At 41.8% G+C, this 24831-nt stretch overlaps 1 protein-coding gene across 1 annotated transcript; it reads right to left on the bottom strand.

The window, feature by feature from the left end:
• Nucleotides 1–500: 500 nt before the first annotated feature.
• On the bottom strand, nt 501–24466 carry LOC148034658 (calcium-dependent protein kinase 26-like). Its single transcript, XM_087679607.1, has 7 exons — nt 23668–24466; nt 3419–3562; nt 2431–2583; nt 2226–2341; nt 1848–2024; nt 1405–1629; nt 501–1227 (listed from the first exon to the last, which is right to left on the bottom strand). Exons 1-7 carry the CDS (start codon nt 24314–24316, stop codon nt 1102–1104), a joined length of 1590 nt encoding a protein of 529 aa, XP_087535733.1. The 5' UTR covers nt 24317–24466; the 3' UTR covers nt 501–1101.
• Nucleotides 24467–24831: the final 365 nt, after the last annotated feature.

The following is a 24831-nucleotide window of genomic DNA, read 5'->3' as shown; positions in this document are numbered from 1 at the left end:
CCATTGTGATAAGATCCTTCAAGTTACATTGGTGCCAAGATGAGGAGCCCGATAGTATTGAGGCGGAAACACTGTATCGAAGGATGTGCTTGATGACCTCCTTATTGGAATTGTGCTTGTTTACGTGCTTGTAGTTGTCGATGTCCCTTTGTAGGCAAGTCATGCTTGTATTGTTTGCGATCAAGATAGCCTGTTTTAGCTTGTATAGCATCAAAATGTAAGGCTTGTGTAAGGTGTACAACACTGAGAACAGCATTGAAGCCCGCATCTTGATGTATTCAGTAAGGTAGATGTTGCCATCATAGGTGCCATGGCCAACTAGGAATAAGAATGGAAACACTGCATTTTCCAAGGTGATATCTAGGCAGGGTGAGGTTCTTGTAGGCAAGTTGTCCATCCTAAACATCATTGTTCTTTCAATGAGATGATTATTATTCTGTAATATGATGCATGCGAACTTAGTTCTTTTATAGAGCGACCACATTGCAAATATAGAGAACTAAAACAAGATTCTCCTCTTTATTAAGATATCCCAATTTCAATGGATAGTGCAGTTTTAGTGGGTTCCTCTAAAGCCCTTTTTTTTCAACAGCCATAAAATTCTAAGGGGGGCTGTCAGGGTTTGCCAGTCCCTTCCTGGTGTAAGCAATCATGTAAGCTCATCCACCTCTCTCTCTTTTTTTTTTCGTAAAATCCACCTCTCTCTCTCTCTCTCTCTCTCTCTCTCTCTCTCTCTCTCTCTCGCACGGGAAAACCTCCAGTACAGTGTAGAAGCCATCCCATGTCTTCATCAGAGCCAACTTCTCATGTGCAAATAAGATATCAGATACAGTGCCCAAGTACCCAAAAGCTTCTATACAAAGAGTCTCCTGCTTGTCCAACCTTAGTCCCTGACAGGACTAATGGATGTCATCACACCACATTTGGAGATGTGTCACTAGTCTGTCTCTGGTGCATTTACTGTGATTTGGTTCACCTTCTCGAAAATTGCGTGTGTATCTTACATGCATACCCGACCCATGCAGGGGTGGCCTGCCATTGATCATGGAGACTTGTCCAGCAGATCCAAATTGCAAAGCCTGTCTTCCAACACTTATGGTGCTAACTTTCAATCATCACAATCTCCCTCAAGCTTGGATTCAAACTGTTTCTGAAATCCCTCCTACCCATTCCACCATTCCCTCTGCGCATCATAGCAACAAATTCACCATAATCTATACATCCATCCTGCAAATCCAGGCCACATTACAGTAAATGCACATTCATAGAAAAAGAGTCTCCACACATCAGAAAACTGACCCTAACACGAATAAGCACCCAAAATAAATGGAGTGACATCAAGAAAATTTGCCCACCTTATCTCAACTCATTGATAGCAACATATAGTGAAAGGATAGAACTTACATTATCTTGATCTATCTCTTTGATTATGTCCAGGATTTCTGCATCACCCATCTTATGTTCTATACAGGCCTCTCGCAGCTCATCTACTGTAATAAAACCGCTTCCATCTTTGTCAAAGTAAGAAAATGCAGCAGCTAGATCTTCCTCTGTGTGTATCTTATTAAGATTCAGAGTTGCTGTTATGAACTCTTCATAGTCCAAGCAGCCACTTCTGTCAAAATCAGCCTGTAGCACAATCAAACAAGAGAATCTAAACACAATATAGCATCACTGTTCAGGAAGTATTTGATTCATCAATCCTTAAATCTTATGTAGTCCCAGAGACATGCTTAAAAGTCAACTATATCTTATTGAGATAGCAAATCAGGCACTACCACACCTTTGATATAAGCCAATGAAGAATAAATCAAAATCTAACTGCCGGTGTGCATTTGGATCCTTACCGCTTCCATTATGGTCCTGATCTCATGATCCATTAAACTATACTCATTAGAACCAAGCTTCACCAAGCCAGCCTTTAATTCATCAAATGTGATAGTCCCACTGCCATCAGTGTCCATCATCTTGAAGGTCTCCTTCAATCCAGCAATCTCTTCTTCTGATAATCTCTCTGCTATAACCTGAATAAATCCAGTTTGTCGCGATTTCAAATGCACCAATAAGCTGCTAATCAGGTTTAGAATGTAAAATATGCACCCTAGAAGAGCTTTTCTATAAAACAAAATTTGCTTAAGGTAACTCAACTACACATCAATAGTTTACATTGTGAAATTACAAGCAATTAGTAGACATGAAAAAGATTGTGTAGAGCAAGAAAATACACGTAGAGCTATTTTCTTCATCTTATTCATTGCCATGAATTGCTTCATTCGAGAGAGTATGGCAGGATCAAGAGGACGGTCGGGAGCAACTCCATCCTGCTGTATCCATGGGTGACCTGTTTGCAGAAATAAATAGAACATCTTCAGAGACCAAAGTCAGGACAGACTTCTAACTTCTTTTGAAGAAATGCAGATAAGTTCTTACACAGGACTTGATGTGCAGTAAATCGTTTTATGGGATTAGGATTCAGCATGTTTCTGATCAAGTCTTTTGAGCTCTCTGAGATATGTGGCCATGGGTCAGAGTCAAAGTCCAATACACCCCCAAGCACCTGCTGGAAAATGCCTTCCTCTGTTTCTGCACGTTATGGGAAAACCACCTATCAGAGAGCACAGGCATCAATAAAAATGGTGCTGTATGGGCAGCTGCAAGATGGAGCAACAACACAAGAACACAAATAAGACGCAAAGAAATCAGCTTTTGCACCCAGACAGACCAATTTGCAAGGTAAAGACAGTAAAGTCTCTATTTTTCTTGCCAATAATGTTTAAGTAACATGTACTCAATTATGGTCCTGATTACTACTCTGGTACTACCACAACATTGAGAAAACATAAACAATGCAAAGGTCGGTCTGTGTCCTAAAATCACAGAAGAGACAGCTATAAATTCACTCATAGCATTTTGCAAGATCTAAAATCTAGTGACCGACTTCAGTGTACCTCTAAGAACTGCAGTCTTCACTCTTACAGAAAAAAATCTATGCTGAATGCCTTTTAAGGCAGAAAGACGGGTACAAAAATGAGTGGGCCTCTAATTTTAAATAATCATTCAAAAACCAAACATTCATCCATCTATTTTTAAAAGGGACAGATTTCCACTAGTAGGAAAGCCTTTTAAGTATAGCCAATCATAGAACCAGAGCCCCAATTCATTCAAACTGTTTTGAAACACTAAAACCAAGCAACTACTTCAGGCACACATTTGTAAACTGCAGCCTCCTCTCTCCACAAGATGTTCATTGCTTAAACCTTTTTGAGGCAGTTATAGGAATCTAAATCAATTGATCCCTTAACAAACCAAACACGTTGCGGTGGAACTTTGAACATACATTCATTCATTATTCACTTGACGCTAAATGGGAGAGAGCACCATTATTGTGAAAGCATTGAAGTGTTCCATGTAAGCATACCTGCCCAAAAAGGAGGGACTCCACAAAGCAATATATAGAGGATTATTCCAGCACTCCAGACATCTGATTCAGGGCCATAACACTTTCCCAACACCTCTGGAGCAACATAATAAGGACTTCCTACAACATCACGGAATATTTCACCTACAAAATGAAAGGGCAAATCAATTTTCATTGATCACACTCATAAAATCATGTGCAATTAATCATGACTAAAGATTAAAGCAGTCTATGTACTGTAAGAAGCCAACTCTGAATGTCATGTGCAATTGATTATGTATTGTATTATGCCAACTCAGGATATTATGGGTGATTGGCCATGTTGTGATGTCAGGAATAGAGCTGCAACAACAATTTGCACCACAAAAACTAGTCCCAAACTTATTCCAATACCTCAACCTGTCCTAAACTTACTTGCAAGAGAATGCTTTTTCATACATGCATTTGTTTCTTTTTTTGGGGGTCTCAAGTCTTGGGAAACCGTGGTAAGGCAGGTATACAATATATGAAAAAGATGAGAGTGATGAACTCAAGGCTTGAAGTTTCGATAAACACATTCGAACATGCAACAAATTCACCCAAACTCCCACAGTGCTATTGACAAGCCAAAGACCCAGTAAACAACAATATTTTGCTTTCCTCTGTCTCTACAGCAGTAACAAGGACTACTGATCACTATGGTGATTCCTTAAGAGGAATTGGGGTTGCCTGGAGAGCAGGGTATGCCCTGAATCATTTCACCCTTGAAACTTTGCCATTAGCAGGTCCTCATTGAAACACCATGTGAAACAGCTACATAGGACATTATGTATTTCGATAGCAAGTTCCATAGATTGAAGAATCAAATTTTATACTGCTAAGATTGTAGAAAGAAGAAAGAAACAAAGAAAGATATATTGACATCTGCAAAAGGCCAATGTGGCCTATGACAATACATCTATATCCAATGTTATCTCATCACAATAAAATTGGAGTGAAGTTACATGAAATAAATGTATCCTAATATGAGGCTAAGATCTATTAAAATTTTGTGTGTGTGTGTGTGTGTGTGTGTGTGTGTGTAGAGAGAGAGAGAAAGAGAGAGCTAGAGTGGTCCGTCTCGAGGTCTCATGATCAGCATTGAATCTCCATCCTGAAATTGTCCAAGGCCGCTCTGCTAATGTGTCAAGGGGTGAGTCTCCTATGTCTCACAATGATGGCTCTTATCTTACTGTGGTATGGGCCTCTCAGTCACCATCGACTAGCCAGTCAAGGTCATCACGCTCTACGAAGTGCAATGGCCCGGTCTAATATGACTTCGCTGCGTGATGTGGACACAATCTAGATAGATGGGGCTGGATCTACTGAGCCAGTGGTACCTATGGAGTCTAATTTGTGAAAGAAGTCTGACTTGCCTTGGTCCCCCTGGGTAGGCTGGTCTCCTACCTCGTAAAAATGCTGTGCGACATCTTTGCAGCTCCAAGATGAAAAGCCCTAAGCATCATTGGTCCTCATACTCCATGACCCACTGAAGAGGACCCTTCAAGGTAGAGAGAGTGATCTCCCTCGTATATCATAGTAAACTGTGCATATACATATGTAGCATCCCCCTATCTCGAGCTCTCAATCGCAAGACTCACATATTCTATCCTCTATTGTAATATCTATCTATGTGCATGTCTCTAACCTTAGTTGGGTGGGGAGGAGGTGCGCATCTATCCAATGGCAGCTCACATGCCATGGCTAATGACTGAATTCAGCTCAGGTCAGGTAAGGGGTAGTTTAGGGAAATCCAGACTATAGTTAAATGGGGGGAGCCGATTGATATCTAGTCCATGTATGCTCGTCCATGTTGTCATTTGTGAGTACCAACAATCTTTCTCCCCGTGGTGTAGAAGCCTTACTTCTGATCATACGTGATATCCCCATTTATCAATGGCCTTTCTATGCAATCTCAACTATCGTAGTGTTCCCTCTTTAGGCTGATGTGATCTATGAGCAAGGTCAGTATATGATATAGACTGCAACCCCATATTTCAGCTTCCTACAGGAGTGTAGGAGTGATTAAGGTATCAAACAGCCATAATTTGGTGCGGGGTTCTTGAAATTGTACATGAGTGCACTGGCTCATGAGGCCCCCAAGAGCAGCATAACCTCTTGCTAATTGGGCTTTAGCTGTCCCCCTCACTGAAAATCTTGGGCCAGAAAAGGTCACTCCCAAGTATACATACTCCCTTACATGCTCCATTACATCCCCTCCAAATGTGAACTGATACATAGATCGGGTCACCCATACTATGGATGTATTGAATACCACCACTTTGGTTTTACCAAGGTTCTAGCTATGCAAAAATGTCATACTGGAAATAAAATCTACAAATCATAAAAAATATCCTACTAGAAAAAAAATCAATTTTTCCCTTTAAGTGATGCAACCAAATGTTTCGATTGCACATATACAATGAAACATGTTTCATGGTTACCATGTTGGAGAGGCAATTCAAAGCACTAATTTGAATGATGCTACAAGAAGTTTTTGGGATAGATAAATCTAGAAAACAAAACACAAGATGACAAGCTTTCCTAATGTTTCACCTGCCGACAAACACTTCAGCAATGATACGTGTTTTATAGTTGCCATGTTGAGGAGGCAATTCAAAGCATTGAATTGGAAGAAGCTGTGAGGATTTCTTGGTATAAGTGGACCTAGATATGTAGCTAGAGATACATTACATACTCTTTTCCATGTGCATGTCACTCATAGACAAAGATTTGTGAATTATGAAAGAAGTTTATGATGCCCATCGTGCCTCTTTCTTGATGCTTGTATGGTGAAGTGTGTACTCAAGCAATTTGAGGAATCCTAATAGTTGTAGTTATAGTGTAAGGAGGATTATGAGTTTGGGATAAATTATGTTCTAAAGATCAAAGACCTTTGGGAAAAAAGAACTAGAGTTTATGAAGCTTACATGGTGCACCACATCATTATCATCAAGAAAACCTCTAGAAATCATGATTCATCTTCTAACAACACAAAAATGCCATGATGATATAAGAATGAACATTTGAATGGATAATATCAAGAAATTTTGATGAGGACTATGAGGGTATACTATATACTTAATCAATGCATGATATTTGAGAAACCACTTCTTTAGTCCCAAATCGGAGTAAGGCAGCCTCCAAATGTCGAACACCAGCAAACGCAGTCAAGGAAGGCTGAATCTGATGCATACAGCAGTGCTAAAGAGAGAAAGACTAAAAACGTTGGTTGCAAGAGAGAGAAAACAGCAAACACAGGTGAAAAGAGAGAAAGAAATCGCATGTTATGTGAGAAGATTCAGTGCATGCTATCCACAGCTAATCTCTCGCAATTGTTTTGGGGAGAGCCACTTAAAACCACGGTGCACATTTGCAACCAATCTCCACATCGTGCACTTGAAAGTAGCATCCCTGAAGAGGTTTGGTCTGGCAAACCTACTTCATATGATTACTTGAGAGTCTTTGGCTGCGAATGCTATGTACATGTACCTGTTGATAGCAGAACCAAACTTGATATGAAATCTCATAGAGGCATCTTCATGGGTTATGGAGATGAAGGTGAAATGGGCTATCGAGTTTGGGTTCCAAGCATAAAAAAGGTGCTACACAGCCGGGATATGGTATTCAGTGAGTCAAAGCTGCTGAAAAATGTCACATCTAATGACTCAGACAAAAGGAAAGTTAAATTTCAGCATGATCAATTACTTGAACAGCCATCAGCCACTGAAAATTCAGCTCCTTTTGATGCTGATTATGACAATCAACGTATTATTATTGAGCCAAATGAAAATGGGCAGCAAGGGGATGCTGAACATCAGCTTGAGCACCGAAATTAGCATGCTGAAAATGAATTACAGCTGCCCGAAATTGTATTACAGCAACCTGAACATGCAGTTCAGTAGCCAAACAATGAGGTCATTAACATTCCCTTGGATGTGGATCCATTACCTGATAACACAGATCACTTGGTAAGAAGATCTACACGTGTCAGAAGACCTATAGAAAGATTTGATCCTTCTTTGGACTGCATTTTGCTCACAGATGAAGGTGAGCCTCTTACATATAAAGAGGCCTTATCATGTGAGTTAAAGAAAAAGTGGAAGCTAGCTATGCAGGAAGAAATAAAGTCATTGTATCAGAATGATACTTGGGATTTGGTTACATTGCCCAAGGATAGAAAAGCCATTCCTAACAAATGGGTCTATAAAATCGAATGTGTGGATAGCAAACCCAAATACAAAGCCAGACTTGTGACTAAGGGCTATACACGAAAGGAGAGCATTGATTTTCAGCAAGTGTTGTCTCTTATTGTCAAAATGACCACTCTTTGAGTGTTATCTGCCATTGTAGCATCTATGGATCTTGAACTTGATCAAATGGATGTTAGAACTACATTTCTGCATGGTGATCTAGAAGAAGAGTTGTATATGAAACAGCCCGAAGGCTTTGTTATGCATGGAAAGGAGCATTTGGTATGTAAGCTTAAGAGAAGCTTGTATGGTTTGAAACAGGCTCCTAGACAATGGTATAAAAAGTTTGATGCCTTCATGCTCTCACATGGTTTTAAAAGGAATAGTACAGATCACAGCTTATATATTAAGAAGACTGATGATGGAAGCCTTATTATACTTGTGCTTTATGTGGATGATATACTTATTGCTGGTAAGCATAAAGGCCAGATTAATGCATTGAAAAGATAGCTGAATTCAGTCGTTTCTATGAAGGATTTGGGTGCAGCTGAACATATTTTGGGCATGCGTGTAACACAAGATAGAGAGCAACTCTTATTTCTCTCACAAGAAAAGTACATCAGCAAAGTACCTGATCGTTTCTCTATGGCTGATGCTAAGCCTCTTGGTGTACCTTTTCCAACCTATCTTAAGCTTAGCAAAGCAAATTGCCCAAAAGATAGTAAGGCAGCCAGTACTATAAAGGGTGTTTCTTATGCTTCAGCTTGTGGTTCACTCATGTATGCTATGGTTGCTACTAGACTTGACATTGCTTATGTAGTGGGAGTTGTAAGCAGGTTCATGTCAAATCCTGGCAAAGCACATTGGGAAGCAGTGAAATGTATCTTATGGTACCTTAAGGGCACACAAAGAAAATGTATTTGCTATGGCAAGGGTACGTTGGATCTGCACGGGTATTGTGATGCAGACATGGCAAGTTACTTGGATACTCGCAAGTCTACTAGCAGGTATATCTTTACCTTGACGGGTGGGGTGGTTTCTTGGTGCTCTAGATTGCCAAAAAAAGTAGCACTCTCTACCACTGAGGCTGAATATATTTCACTCACTGAAGCTTCAAAAGAAGCAGTCTGGCTTGGTCGTTTGGTCAAGGATTTTGGATTGCCCACCAAAACACCTGTACTTAGATGTGATAGCAAGAGCACTATATGCCTAGCTAAGAATGCCATGTTTCATGCACATACCAAACATATTGATGTTCGTCATTTTATCAAACAGGTTCTAGATGATGGTCTAGTCACCCTGACTAAGATCAACAAATCACAGGATAACCCTGCAGATGTTTTCACTAAAAGTCTTGCAAAGGCTCAACATGAGCATTGCATTAGACTTGTGGAAGTTGGTTAAAGGTTGGCATAGGACCTTTAAGTGAGAGGTTGTTGGGTGTAAAGGCCCTTTACACGCTCTCCCGTGTATATATTACTTCACACATGTGAACCCACCCTATCAAGTGTAAGTGTACCGTACCCTAAGTATAAATACATTCTTTTATTCTTTGTGTGTACCACACTGGTGTACACCTATCCGACGACTCGCTCTCTCTATCACTGTTAAACATTGTTTAGCTCTGAGTCATTAAACTCCTCGATTAATGTGCCTGCTCTCAGCTCTCTTTCTCTATCTGCTTCCGCTTCCGTTCTGCAAAGATAGTTGAGGGAATGGGGTATGCTACTGCTTCTCGAGCTGACATGCTCTGCAAACATCTCGAGCTAGCTTCAAGTAAGAAAGGCCCTCAACCATCTCACAATGAGACAACTCATAAAGAGAGTCATAGCCAAGATGCCCTAGGCGGAAATGTCAAAGATACTCATTATTCATAGGCTCCCGAGATGTGGCTAATACCTGGAAGCTATGGAACACAGAATCCTCAGCTATCAACTCGGTAAGAAAATGGGTCATGTGATATAGACCATTAGGTTGTCTCTCACCACGAGCAATCATTAAACCAGTCTAAGAGTCAAGGACCTCAGATGTGATCGCTGTAAAGAAAACTACTCGCCCCAACGGACAAAGCTGCTAAACAAATAACAAGTTCACCCCAAGCTGAGTGAGGGACATAGTCTACATTGTCCAGTGAAGCCAGATCCGAACCCTTGTCAGTGGCAAAACTAACGCAACCTTGAGCCTAGATTCAAGTGATCGAGGAGTTGCTTCCTATGCGGACCCACCTGGCTACAGGGGCTCGGGTACGGAAGATATCCTTTATAGGAATCATGTGATGTGTAGCTCCACTATCCACAACCCAAACAGGTACTAATTGTCAGAGTGCAGCGATGCGGAAGCGTAAGACTAAGACTGAGAGAGAGTGAACACAGAGAGGAGAGAGAGAGAAAAGCAGACAGTGTAAACGCAGAAAATCTGCGGTGTAGTATGCTGTATAAGAGTGCAGAAATACACAGGGGCAGAGGAAATATCTGCATGTGTCTCCGACTTGATGACCTCGATCTCCGTCAGCCCGAGCACAATCTGTCTTAGCCAATAGATCTCAAGATCAGAATCTGAAATGAATGACTATAAAGTGTGCACTAGGGGTTGGCTATTTATAGCCAGGAACAATAGCAATCACAGCAGCAGGTCGGCTGCACTAAATGCAACCGACTGCACCTGAAATAATGCAGAATCTGTCCGACTGCCCATAAAAGTGGCACCTGTACCTGCTGTGCCACGTGGCACCTGTACGCTGCCTGCTGTCCGACTACTGATGTATCCTCTGCTGACATGTCCTCTGCCGTACGACTGTCCAGGAAATGACTGTCTAACACCCCCTCTCAGATCCTGGACGAGGCAAAAGACTGACGGATCTGGAATGCTGCCGAAGAAGAGCCTGGAGAAGCGCCTTCATAAACAAATCTACAAGATTATCCTCCGTCTTGCAATACTCCACATCAATGGTCCCATCCAGAAGCTTCTCCCGAATGAAGTGATACTGGATCTCAATGTGCTTCGTCCGGGCATGGAATTCAGGATTCCGTACCAAGGCAATGCAACTCATTGTCGCACCGCAGAAGAGTAGGACGAGTCTGGGGGCAACCAAGCTCCTCCAATAATCTCCGAAGCCACACAACCTCACATGTGGTGGAAGATGCAGCCCGATACTCCGCCTCAGTGAGCTGCTTCTTGCTACTCCAAGAGATAACACCTGTACCCAAGGTAAAACAGTAGCCTATAGTAGACCGTCGGTGATCCACATCACCAACCCAATCCGAGTCACTCCAACCTGCAAGAACTAGATCTGAAGCATCTGTACCTGCGGGATAAGAAATCCCTAAGTCAGAGGTCCCCCTCAAATACCGAAGAATCCTCAGGGCAGCTTGCCAATGCACCTGTTTGGGTTCAGCCAAAAGACCCACAGCAAAACAAAGATCAACACGAGTGTTGAGAAGCCAAATCAAGGATCCAATCAACTGACGGTAGCGTGAAGCATCCATCACGGGAGAATCTTAGTGTGAAGTGGCCTTCCAATTCGGATCAATAGGAGTAGTAATGGGCCAACAAGTCTCCATCTCAAAAGTCACCAAGAGCTCCTGAATGTACCTCTGCTGAGAGATGAAAATCCCCCTCTGAGACTGATAAATCTCGTGACCCAAGAAGAAATAAAAAAGCCCCAAATCCATCATCTCGAAAGCCTAATGTAAAGTTGTCTTGGTCTCTCAGACCTTCTATGCATGATCCCCTGTCAGAATCAAATCATCAACATACAACACAAACAACACGTGGCCAACCTCGGAAGTGTGCACATAAAGCTACGGATCAGCCTTAGAGCGCCGATATCCCAACTTCGACTGAAGAAACAAGTCAATCTTCTCGTTCCATGTATGCGGAGCCTGCTTGAGACCATACAAGGCCTTCTTCAACCTGTAAACTTTCCCATCCGAGGATCCAAAGCCAGGAGGCTGCTCAACATAGATCTCCTTCTACAAGTCACCATTCAAAAAGGCCAACTTCACATCCAACTGATAGATAGGCCATCTCCTATGGCCAGCCGAGGCAAGAACAGCTCGAATAGTCGCCATACGAGCAGTGGGCACAAAAGTATCATGGAAACCAATGCCTAGGTGCTGAGCAAAACCTTTAGCAACAAGGCGAGCCTTGTGCTTGTCCAAAGAACCATCGCTAAGGTACTTCGTCTTGAAGACCCACTTGACACCAATCACCTTCCTGTGAGAGGAACGAGGCACAAGAGACCAAGTGCCATTCCTCTCAATAACCTCCAACTTGGCTTCCATGTCCTTCCGCCAATGATCAGACTGCAAAGCCTCCTTCACTGAAGTGGGGTCTCGATCCTGCATAACACGGGTCAGCAAACAATGGTTGGAGCAAACAAGCTCCGAAGAATGTGCCCGGTTCCTCCGTGACCGGTTCCCACTCCTCAGGGACCCCCTCCATCCCTGAATCTCGGAATGTGTCACGGGCCCAACGAGGAGGGGGACGAACCTCTCCCTGTCGCTCTCCATCTGCTAAAGACTCAGGAACATCCACCGGCAAAAGCTCCTCGGAGGGGCGGCCGGTGGAAGAGAAGACTCTGAATCAAAAGAAGAATCTCCATCAAGAGGCTCTGGCTCCAAAGGAACTGTCTCAAGAGCCCAACTCTCCCCTCGATCTCCAAGGACGGGATGCTTCTCACCCCCCTCTGTGGCCAGAACTTCCACGAACCGCACATCTCAGCTCGTATAAACATCCTGCTTGACGGGATCAAACAAACAATAACCTTGGGACTAGGAGCTATAGCCAACAAAAACCTGTCGTCCGGAAGCCGCCTTGAACTTATCATGCTGCGTCTTCGGAATGTGCACATAAGTGTCACACCCAAAGATCTTGAAATAAGAGACATCAGGCTTAGTCCCAAAGTAAGCCTCAAAAGATGTCATCTTGTCAAAGGCCGAAGTGGGAGATCGATTGAGAATGTGAACTGCGGTAGCCACTGCCTCGGCCCACAGAAACTGAGGTGTCTATCGGTGCTCCATCATGGTGCACGCCATCTCGATCGCACTTCGGTTCTTCCGCTCCAAAATGCCATTTTCTTGGGAAGTGTTGGTGTTAGCAAACTCCTAGTGAATGCCCCTATCTACGTAAAAACGAGCAAACTCATTAGACATAAATTCACCTCCCTTGTCTGAACGCAAGGACTTCAGTTGTCGGCCAGAATGGTTCTCTTCAAAGAAAAGCCAATCCTTGAAGTGAGAGAAAGCCTCCGACTTCAAAGTCAAGAAATAGACCCAAGTCATCCTGCTGTAGTCATCTACGATCAACATGAGGTACAAGCTCCCCTTCAAGGACTTAGTCCTCATCGGGCCATAAAGATCCGTAGATACAAGCTCCATGGGTAAAGTAGACCGCCTAGAAACTCTGTTGGGAATCACATCTCGATGCAGTTTCCCACGAATGCAGGAGACACATGGCTGATGGTTCACCACTATATCCGGCAATCCTTGGACAAACGACCCTCGCGATGCCTTCCGAAGGTACTCGTACTTCAGGTGGCCAAACCGAGCATGCCATAGCTCGGACTGTGTCTGAGAAGTAAGAATAAGAGAAGTAAGAGCTGAAAAAGACTTCAATTTGTAGACGTCATTCTCCTCATACCCTGCAGAGAGAACCTTACTCAATCCACGATCAAGGACTCGAACAGTATCACTGTCAAATTCCACCAAGAGACCAAGAGCACAAATCTTATGGACCGAAAGTAAATGATACCCAGCAATAGACAAAAAAGAGCTATCTCCAATGAGAATCTACCCACGCGAAGGTCGCAAATGGGTAACACCAACGAGAGAAGAAGTCATATGCCGGGAGGCACCACTATCCATGATCCACTCACAAGCCTGGGGAGCTGTCATCATAGCATCAGAAGTCTTCGGTGTAGAGTCCTCAATGACTGCTAAGTGTAGAAAAGCAGCTCATAAGGGTGCAGCCACCACTCCAGAATCCTTTGTGTCCTTCTTCTTAGTGTCCTGGTCTTTATCGGGACAATTCTTCTTCTAATGACCGGTCTTTCCGCAAATATGGCAAGTCGATTCCTTCTCCTTGTCCTTCTTGGATTTGTTGTCCTCCTTCTTCTTCTTTTGGTCCTTCCCCTTCTTCTGAGAGGCTTGACCAACCAAAGCCTCCGATTTGAAAGCATTCTATCCCTTCAATTGTTCCACCTAATCCAAGACCATAGGAACCAACTCTTCTCACCAAAGAGTCGACTCCCGCCCTAATGCAATAAGAGCAGAATAAAAGACATTGAATCGTGGCGGCAACTGGGACAGTAAAGTGATTGCCATGTCTTCAGAGAAAATAGGCTTCCCCGCATTTTGAACCTACATCTGAAGCTGCCGAAGCTTGTTGATGTATTCCTGAATCTATGGCACCAACCGATCCACACTCCGGAGAGACTAGAGAAAATACCCAAGCTGCAATGATCCTGAAAGTGTGTGAGGAAAAGATGGAACATCACTTGGCTGAGGAAGAGATGCGGTTCAAACGACCGTGCCTAAGTTTAAAGAGTCCCCCGATGTAATGAATGAAAACACATATGGTACTACATGAGATGCAACATGCGGTGCACTTAATAGAGGCTGAAAGGATGTGGCAACGTAATAAGAGGGTGGGATGGGAGGAAGATTAAATGGGTTTCTGATAGATGTAGATGTGGAAAATAATGTGGGTATCTTTTGATCCATTAAATACATTAAATTGAAATAATAATGATGATGATACACCTACTTCATTTTGACCTTTGAAAACAAAATTGTTTGAGGGAAAAGAAGAGGAAGGAGTACTCATAGTTTCTTGTTTCAACTACTTACCTAGTCTTGAGCTCATAAAGAAATATCTGTCTTCCTCATTACTCATAAACCAGAAATTATTTTGCATACGTCCTTCATCATGAAAATCATCCATACCAATAGGAGAAGGGGAATTATCATTAACAAGTATGAAGGCAATGAAGTGTACTCTGTGTCAATTTCCACTTGCGGATGGCCAGTCCTAAGTGGAGATTCCGCCCTTCTTGGATGGTTAGTAGATCAGTGCGCCGAATCTAAAGGGTGAAATTCAAACTTACCTTCTATCTATTGCTGGTCTCTATGCATCAAAATGAGATCATACTCAGCTACAATGATCTCGTAAGGTTGTGGAACTCCATGGTAGTCCAATGTCTATCCGGCCATATCGAGAGCTTGTGAAGCAAGCTATGAGGCCCACTCCGACTCCTTCCTCAATGGATTTAGCTCGGATGTGAGAAATGGAACGGAAGTAGTGTTTGAAGTCATTTGCCCTTCTATTTTTGTGGCATCAAATTGCAGCATTCTTGTTAAATCACTAGTAATGCATGATGTGAATTGCACCTTCTTGAACTGCCTGCCAGCAATGCTCAAACCAGCAACAATTGTTAGTCATTTAACACCTTGTGTGAATCATGGATGAACACTGAAACCAGCCTTTCTTATAGGGTAGTAATTAACCTGATTAACCAATAATTACAGCAAGCAATAAATTCAAAATAATGAAACTAACACTTTTTGCCACTTTAATCAGAGACAACCAACACCCAACTGGCCCCAAAATTGACGCCCCACTCATATTCCTTGAACACATAGAGATTGCCCAATAATCAATCGACCAAACTCTACAAATTTGAGAACCTTGGGCTGTCACAAATGACCAGAAGTATAGAGCCCCAAATTGCCCCTTGATTTGATGCACACTCCAGCAAAAATTGGGTCTCAAACACTTGCATGCACGTCTTGTAAATTGTAGATAAGCAATCTTCTTCAAATCTGTTGTAAACTCTCAGACTTACAGCAAACCCTTTGATCACAAGCCACCAATCTTTGGGCACACTTGCCAAGGAGGTTGAGAAACCCGAATTACAGCAGTAATTAGCTTTAACTACAATAAATTAGTGTTATACATCTTCAAATCTATTGAGAGCAGAGAGAAAATCAGCAAGGGAAAGGACCTTTCAAATGATAAACTTCATGGCAATTCTAATGGTGCCAACAGCTCTGAAAGGGGGTAAAACCCCAACACAACTAGCAAGCCCTCCCCTTCTTCCACCACCTCTCTCACTAGGGCAGAGAAGAAAAATTGATGTGCTTGTCCTGTCGCATGCGCAATCTACTATCATCTGCTCCAAAACTGATCTGGCAGCCCATGAAATGCACACAATGCAAGTCACCCTAGCTAGAATTGCCTTCTCCGACTCTCCACCGACATTGAATGCCCTCCTCCAAACTTGCATGACATGTTCTCCCCCTTCTTACCAAGTGGCACCTATTATTGCAAGACTTAATCTCTAGAAATCAATTGCCAATAATTTTTAATTGTCAAAATTCAATTTCCTTGAAATTCTTCAACTTCAACCATTGGAATTCAAGTCCTAAGAACTCAATTTTAAACATACATCCCAAGGCAGTAGTTGTCAAACCCTCATTTTTGCTGTAAATCGAGGTTTATAGTAGAGATTAATCAAAAACTCCACCATTGATGATTCAAATGGTTGGATTTTGCTAAGGTAATTTGAGCGATGGCTGGAGGATGAGAGAAAATGCTAAATAGAGAAAATTCGAACTTCCATCGCAAGAGAATGGAAGAAATCAGTTGTTGCATTGTCTAAACCATGAAAGCTCTCTCCATTAATGGAAGACCCCGTATATGATATTGCCTAGCTGAAACAACACTCAAACCACTGTTCCTCTACTCCCCTATCTAGACAGCCATGAAAGCTCTCTCCATTAATGAAACACCCCGTATATGATATTGCCTAGCTAAAATAACACTCAAACCACTGTCCCTACTACTATAGACTGTTCTGGGAATGTCATCAGCTCTTGGAGGGTCCCTTGCTGGCTGGAAATGGCCTCTCAACTGTTGCAGCACCAATCTCTCTCTCTCTCTCTCTCTCTCTCTCTCTCTCTCTCTCTCTCTCTCTCTCTCTCCGAACAGCCATGAAAGCTCTCTCCATTAATGGAACACCCCATATATGATATTGCCTAGCTAAAATAACACTCAAGCCACTGTCCCTACTACTATAGACTGTTCTGGGAATGTCATCAGCTCCTAGAGGGTCTCTTGCTAGCTGGAAATGGCCTCTCAACTATTGCAGCACCAATCTCTCTCTCTCTCTCTCCGAACAGCCATGAAAGCTCTCTCCATTAATGGAACACCCCATATATGATATTGCCTAGCTAAAATAACACTCAAGCCACTGTCCCTACTACTATAGACTGTTCTGGGAATGTCATCAGCTCCTAGAGGGTCTCTTGCTAGCTGGAAATGGCCTCTCAACTATTGCAGCACCAATCTCTCTCTCTCTCTCATATTGCACAAGGCTAGGATGACCCTCTCTATCTCCTAGCCTTAAAAACGTTTTTCCCACTTGCATGGGCAAGTTTTGCCAAGTGACAACCTTCTAATCCCATTTTTCAACATTATCCAAATATTTAACTTAATAGTAAGTTTATTGCCCAAAAAAATAATTTCGCCAATCAATAATTAAATTGGCTAGACCAATTTGTCTCCCAAGTATACCTGAGCAATTAACTGACCCTTAGACCAACATTAAAGAATAATTAATACTCAATCTTCAATGTCACCATACTAGCATTAGTAGCCATTTAATTGGTCCAGGCCAAAACTTAACACCATAGACCACCTATTACCTATCACACATAGCTTATTACAACTTTTCCCTTTGACATCAACTAATATCTCGCGGTCCTAGATTCCACATGATGAAATAAATAACTTACACCTCACGTAGACAAGTCACCTTTGCACCTTTGGTTAACTTTTAATCAAATGCTAAGCAAAGCATTAAAATTTTATATCCTCATCATAGACCCCTCTCCTTGAAATCCTTGCAATTGTCCTCGATTACACTGCAATGAGCCAAAGCAAAAAAAATACTACACTAGAATTCTCCAAAAGACATCATAATGAAAATAACATTGGCCATTGTTGCTTAACCATGCTAATGCCAAATACTCGTTGGAAATTTCCAACAAGCATAAATATAATATAAGACTCGTAAAGAATCCAAAACTACTGCCAAAGATTCATAGAATGCATTTCCCATTAGCATATCTCAAATGTTCTGGGCAAACAACCACAACAATGCACAAACTAAGTATAAACCATGGCTGAACTATCAATAGCATTCATACAACATGCTCTTGTCCAGAAAACCAACTAAATATCACTCAAAACTAATGATCATCCACTAAAAACCAATAACTAATAATCAATCTCTAATAATTATACACTAATGCAAATTGATGTATACTAATACATACTGATGCAGACTAATGTAAACTCATGTAAACCGATACACATGTATAGTTTCAAAGCTACAGATAAAAAACCATACGATATGCATACAAACTGCAATGACTAGTACACTAAATAATGACCTACGGCAAACATACTGTCGGCACAATATCCTGGATACATATTGAATACATCCAAGATCCACTATACACACGAGTTGTCTATCACTAGAGGAGTGGAAGTGCTACCTTCCCCTTACGCATCAAGCAATGCCCTGGATCCTTCCTCTGCTAAACCTAACTGAGTTTGATCCAAAGTTGGCTCCAATTGAACAGTCTCGAGGTAAAAATGTAAAAACTAAGGATGGTCTGTCAAGTCATCCTCTTATATTCACTTAGCATCCATTGGTGAATAGTTCTAAAACTTCTAAATACCTTCTGAAAACTTTGCCTTTGATCTCTCTCTCTCTCTCTCTCTCTCTCTCTCTCTCTCTCTCTCTCTCTCTCTCTCTCTCTCTCTCTCTCTCTCTCTATATATATATATATACACACACACACACACGTGTGTGTGTGTGTGTGCACGCGCGCGCACGTGCGCGAAAATCTACTTGGGTACGTGTGTGTGTGCACGCGCGCGCACGTGCGCGAAAATCTACTTGGGTACCAAAATCTCATCGATCTCCTCAAGCTCTACCTGAATTTCAGCAGATACATCCTCAAGCACATCACCATGAAAAGGCCTCAACAAGCTCACATTTTTATATCTGCCAATGTGAAGACAATTTCAACCTGTAAGTAACATCACTAATCCTCTCCAACACTTAGAAGAACCCATATTATCTCATACACAGCTTTGGATACAACATCACTCTAATTTCATCTTTTTCAACCTTACCTTTTCAAAATGCAACACCACATAATCGCCCTCTACAAGCTACAAAGCACATCTATGGCAATCAATGGCCTCCTTTTGCTTCTCTTGAGACCTCAAAAGAGTATACTTAACCTTTGCATAGGCTACATCCATATTTTCTACATACCGATCTACCTCAAAGATCTTATCCTTTGTGTACAAAATAGAGAGCACTTTCTTGCCACCTTCCACAACCTCAAGGGAGCTTTGCTAGTGGAACTATGCACTATATTGTTATATACAAACTCTACCAAAGGCAAATATTGCTCCCAATGTGACTTATACTTAAATACATAGCATCTCAAGAGATCAAGCATTGTAGAATTTGCCTCCTTTGACTGATCACTTGTTTATGGATGAAAGGATGAAGAAAATTTCAGCATGGTACCCATATTTTCAAGCAACCCCTTCCAAAAAAAATAATCATCCAAGATCTTGATGATCGACTCTAGTATACCATGATACTTAAATGCATGCTATAAAAATAAGTGTGCCATATGATCAGCCTTTGAAAACTATTCATTCAACTTCTCACCAATCCCTTGGAAGCCGAATCTTTCCCATGCAGCAAAGCATAACTGTAGTAGCAATCTCTATGAGTTGAGACATGCTAGACACGGTGGACTTAATGCAAAAATCCTTGATTCCTTTAGATAGGCCCCATACATACTTTTTCACTTGCTCATGAAGAGGAACTGGATGATAAGAAGTTACTTGCAACAAGGCATCCCAAAACTTCTTATTATATTATTCTAGATTATTGCATTCTGTTATTCCAACAAGCTTATTCCAAGCTATCATGATGTCCATCACAAATATACCAATCAACCAATTTGATGCAAACATTTGCTTAAATACCGATGTTAACAATGCTCGACCTTGCATTAAGAGCATGGACCACGACTACAAGGCATTTTCCTTCAAAACAGTGATTGCCTTCCAATTCTTTGAGGATTCGGTGAAGTTACCTATCAAATAAGTTGCATCAAATTGTTGAATAAAAGTCAAAGTTCTTAGCATATCTTGTGCACCATTAAAGGACTCAAACTTCACCCCTTTCTCACCCTTATCGTAGTCTTTTCTTGCCCCTTTGGGAGTTAAGTTATCATACATTAGCCGTTGCAATAAGGGTGCATTTGTTATATTTACATCACGATCAATACCAAATCAAGCATTTGCATAACTAGCACTCATTTCTTAACCCATAAGTACCAAGGGATACACATGCATTACCATACATGTCACTTTGTGTCCCACGCATCATGCCAATGCTACTATATATAGGGTTATGCATATTACCAGTCATATCCGAATACATTGGGCCTTGCACACCATGCATTGGTGGTTGTATACCAGGAGGAGTTGTACCATACATTCTCATATGCGATCCCTAACCCAACATGGCATCAAAAATAGTGCCACCACCAATGTATCCTAGCTGTCCCATCATCGTATACATGCCCAACTATCCAAAACCCATTCAATTGACACTACCAAGATGGCCTTGCATTTGGGTATCCAATTCCACTAGTACCATTTGCTTTTGCTCATCCCCAACCTTTCGGTGGTTGTCCTTTGAGAGCTTCTTCTTGCCCAAATGCCTTTGAAGACAATATCTTCTTCCTGCCGCCCAAGTGCCTTTGAAGACAACATATTCTTCTTAACCTTGTTGCCCTTTTTGGGAGAATTCAAAAATCTCTCAAATGGATCTTTGGCTAATTGAACAAAGATATTAGTTGTTGCTTCCATCGAGCCTTCAACTGGTCATCATATTCTTCGTCATCTTACTGGTCATTTGCATCTTGTGGCCTAGAAAAACCCACTTCTTGATCAACAACCACATTTTCTTCTTGTTGTCCATGTAAGCTTGTTCCAAGATTAGGCATTGCATTTTTTTCCTTCGTTATGTGAATTTTCAGAATGAGATGCATCATCATTGCTTGACCCCATCTCACTATAAGAAGACATAGTTGCTATAAATGCTCAGCTAAACACAATTTCAGCACTTAGAGCAACACTTCTAACATTCAATCAAGTGCCTCAAACACACCAAGTCAAGTTATTTTATGGTATCCTAGCAACGAAACCATGAAACAAGCATTCCTCCTCGAAGAGGGTGGTAATAATCTTTTAATTAATTATAGCAAGTAAATCACACAAATTAAAATGGTCCTTGAAGAGGATGGTAATAACTTCATTTTAAAAAATTACAGCAAGTAAATCACACAAATTGAAATGCACACTTAACCACTTTAATCCTGGACAATGGATAGCCTATTGCCCTCAAAATTGACACCTCTTATGGTATTTATTTATCTTTAATTGCAAATGGATGGAATACAATTGAAATTCACTAATCTCCTCTACTAATCCAAGTGTCTTTTTCTGTCACAAATGACCAACAAACCTTAAAACGATTTGCCTCTTGGTTTGCTCATGGATTAGCCTTTACTCTGCTCCTTGAGAGACAATTCTACCCCCAAATTTGATATTGGCTAGCCTGCCTCTTGAATCTCCCTAAAATTCTTCAATTTTAGCCTACTGGAATTCAAGTCCTAGATTCTAAATTCTAAGCATACATCCCAAGGCAAATATCAAACCCTAATTTTTGTTGTAAATTAGGGTTTATGGCAAAGATTAACCAAAATCTCCACCTCTAATGACTCAAATGGCTGGATTTTGCTAAGATACCTTTGGAGATGATTGGAGGATAAGAGAGAATGTTGAAGAGAAAAAAATTTCAGACTTTCATCATCAGCTATTGCCCTATCTAGACAGCCATCAAATTGTCTCCATTGATGAAACATCCCGTATATGATGTTGCCTAGGTGAGACAACACTCAAACTACTGTCACCTACTGTTGTAGTCTGTTTTGGTCATGTCATAAACTCGTGGAGAGTCTCTAGCTAGCTGGAAATTGTATATCCACTATTGCAACAACAATGACATCTCTCTCTCTCTCTCTCTCTCTCTCTCTCTCTCTCTCTCTCTCTCTCTCTCTCTCTCTCTCGTCTTGAAAACGTTTTTTCCACTTGCATGGACAACTTTAAACAATTAATTTAATAATTATTTTACTATCCAAAAAAATAATTTCACTAGTCAATAATTAAATTGGCTAGGCCAATTTGTCTACCAAGTATGCCTGAGTAATTATATTGACTCTTAGACCAACATTAAAGTATTAATTAATGCCTAGTCTCTAATGTCACCAATCACCACACTGACATTAGCAGCCAATAAATTGGTCTAGGCCCAAACCTAAAATCAGATATCATCTAGTACCTGTCAAGTATAACTTATTACAACTTTTGCCTTTGGCATTAACTAATATCTTGGGGTCCTAGATCCCACAAGATGAAAGAATTAACTTGCATCTCACATAGGCAAGTCACCTTTGCATATATGATTAACTTTTAATTAAATACTAAGCAAAGTACTAAATTTTCATGTCCTCATAATGCTCATCCACAATTTAATGTGCTAAGCCCTTTGAACATAAAAGCCTTTTAACTTTCATAGACCTTGGTTTTAAGCATTAAACGTTTTGTTTTTCTCTTGCCCAATGACATCACAAGTCATTTCCAAGGGCTCATTTAATCCTAAAGCCAAAATTGCCACCAAGCATCCATTGGCACCTGGCCGACATAATGTGATTCAACTTTTGCCAAGGTCCCCACTATCTCATTAGGGTTTTGCATTGCCACCAAGACCAAAATAACTTGCACTTCAATGTTCACCTGGCATATACACAACTTCATTATGCCAAGATTAAAAATTAAAATTTCACATTCTTGTGATAAACTACTCCCCTTTAAATCCTTGCAATTGTCCTCAAAGAACCCAATAAGCCACTTAGCTTTCCTTGAATCTTAGAGAAAGACTAACAAGTATGACCTTCCTAAGAGTCAATCCTAGAACCGGTTAATCATCATTTTAGGGGGCCGATGTGAGACTATACCTTACGGGGGTAGAGGGGTCAATGCTTATCTCCCCATTGTTTTCCACTCTCATTGAATCAAGTGTGGTGCTTGCTTACCTTGATCTTTGATGATTTGCAAAATGCATTCATTTTAAGCTCAATAGTAGATTGCTGATAGAGATCTTGGCTATGTTTGGATAATTGATCTTGGTCACATTCAACTAGGGTAGGCTCTTCCATTGCCTCATTTGCAAGGGTAGTCGTGATTGATTGGTTCCTATTGCTTAACCAAGTCCATATCAAACATACATGTTGAAATTTTCAGCCAACAAAACAAAGTTACAATTAACACACATAGATAAATTTTCAGTTTCATGCACCTAGTGCCTGAAATTTTGGGACTCTTCGACCAATGTGTCCAATTTTTGAAATTTCTTGAAATCTCCATCAGAGAAAATTTGAGGCGGACCTCAAATGTTCATTTAGACAGAGGCCAAAGTAGTTGGAGAGTGCCGTTTCTAAACAAGACGGTAGAGTAGTAGATCCAGCCAACATTCCGTGCACAAAACTGTGCTTTTGACGACAGATTTTGGTGGGGCTGTGCCTATTGACCCAGTTTCCACCCCTATACCAGTTTACTGGACCTTCCTAAAGGTTTTGCTACAAACAGTAAGCTTGAAGGTCAATTTCCAATGCTTGAGAAAGCAGTAACAATCCCATATTTTGTGCACAGAGAGACTGCGATTCAATCGTTCCAAATCCTGACAGTTTTCTCTGACAGCAAGAAACGTCCTGTCTTTTCTGACCATGTAGTTAATAAGATGAACTGCACCTTTACAACGTCGAAGCTGTTCACAATTGAATAGAATTCTTCTCGTCGACTGTAGCTAATTACCTGGCTTGAAGAACACAGACAAGCCGAAATCAATAGCTTTCAGAGGTGCTTCTTCCCGCTCGCTGGCAAACAGAAAATTCTCAGGTTTGAGGTCACGATGCATAACCCCCGAGGCATGGCAAGCCTCCACTACAGACACGATAGTGCGAATAAGACTTGCTGCTTGGCGCTCGCTGTAGTGGCCCCTCTGCACGATGCGATCGAAGAGCTCGCCCCCAGCGCACAGCTCCATGACCAGATGCACGAAGCCAGCGTCCTCATAGGCACCCTTAATGGCGACAATGTTAGGGTTCCCGGAGAGGTGATGCATGATTCGGACCTCCCTACGAACGTCGTCAACATCATCCTGTGAGAGGAGCCTGCGCTTGGAGATGGACTTGCAGGCATAGGCGACACCGGTAGATCTCTCGAAGCAGAGGTAGGTGACGCCGAACTGGCCATGGCCGAGCTTGCGGTCGAGGGTGAAGAGGTGGGAGAAGCACTCGGTGCGGCGATGCAGGACGGAGGCGGTGAGGGCAGAGGGAGAGGAGGGGCCAGGGGTGCGGTGCTGGAGGCGGGCGGCGGCCACGGGGGTGGGGCGGCGGCCGTCCATGCCGAGGCGCAGGGTCTTGGCGCCCTTGAGAAAGCTCAATGGCAGGCAGTTTCCCATGCGTGATGAGAGGAGGAGGAGCAGCAGCAGCAGCAGCGGAAGTCCATAGCCTGTGGCAGTCCCCACAGTAGAAGATCCATGGTCGTCGGAAGATCAGCGTATAAACTAATTAATGATGATGATTAACGATCACCTTCTGTTTGTGTCTAAATCTCCAGTCGGAAGGTGAGTATATATATACTAATTAATGATGATGATTAATATTAATAGGGAGGACGTGTCTCCCGTCAAACTTTTCGTATCACGGTAGATCTCGTGCGACGTGGCACTTTTCTTTAAGATTCACAGCTTTCGCGAGAAACTTTTTAAACCACCCATAAACCATCAACTTGTACGATAAAAAGTTTCAGCGAGGTTGTCAACTTGTCATACAATAAAAAGCTTCACAGCAACAAGACAGCTCTAACTAAGAAAGATGTTGGAGCCCCAATCACTAAGCTCTTACACCTGCTGCTCTATGTGAGGCAAAGATCGCCAATGTCTTTTTGGCAAGAAGGGATTTCCCAAGTCTCAAA

The sequence above is a fragment of the Lygodium microphyllum genome, chromosome 6 (genome assembly GCF_053477565.2).
Source record: "Lygodium microphyllum isolate KBCC chromosome 6, Lygodium_microphyllum_v1.1.10, whole genome shotgun sequence".
Classification (NCBI taxonomy): domain Eukaryota; kingdom Viridiplantae; phylum Streptophyta; class Polypodiopsida; order Schizaeales; family Lygodiaceae; genus Lygodium; species Lygodium microphyllum.
The sequence above is the reverse complement of the archived record's forward strand: the minus strand, read 5'-3'. Positions and strand labels throughout refer to the sequence as shown.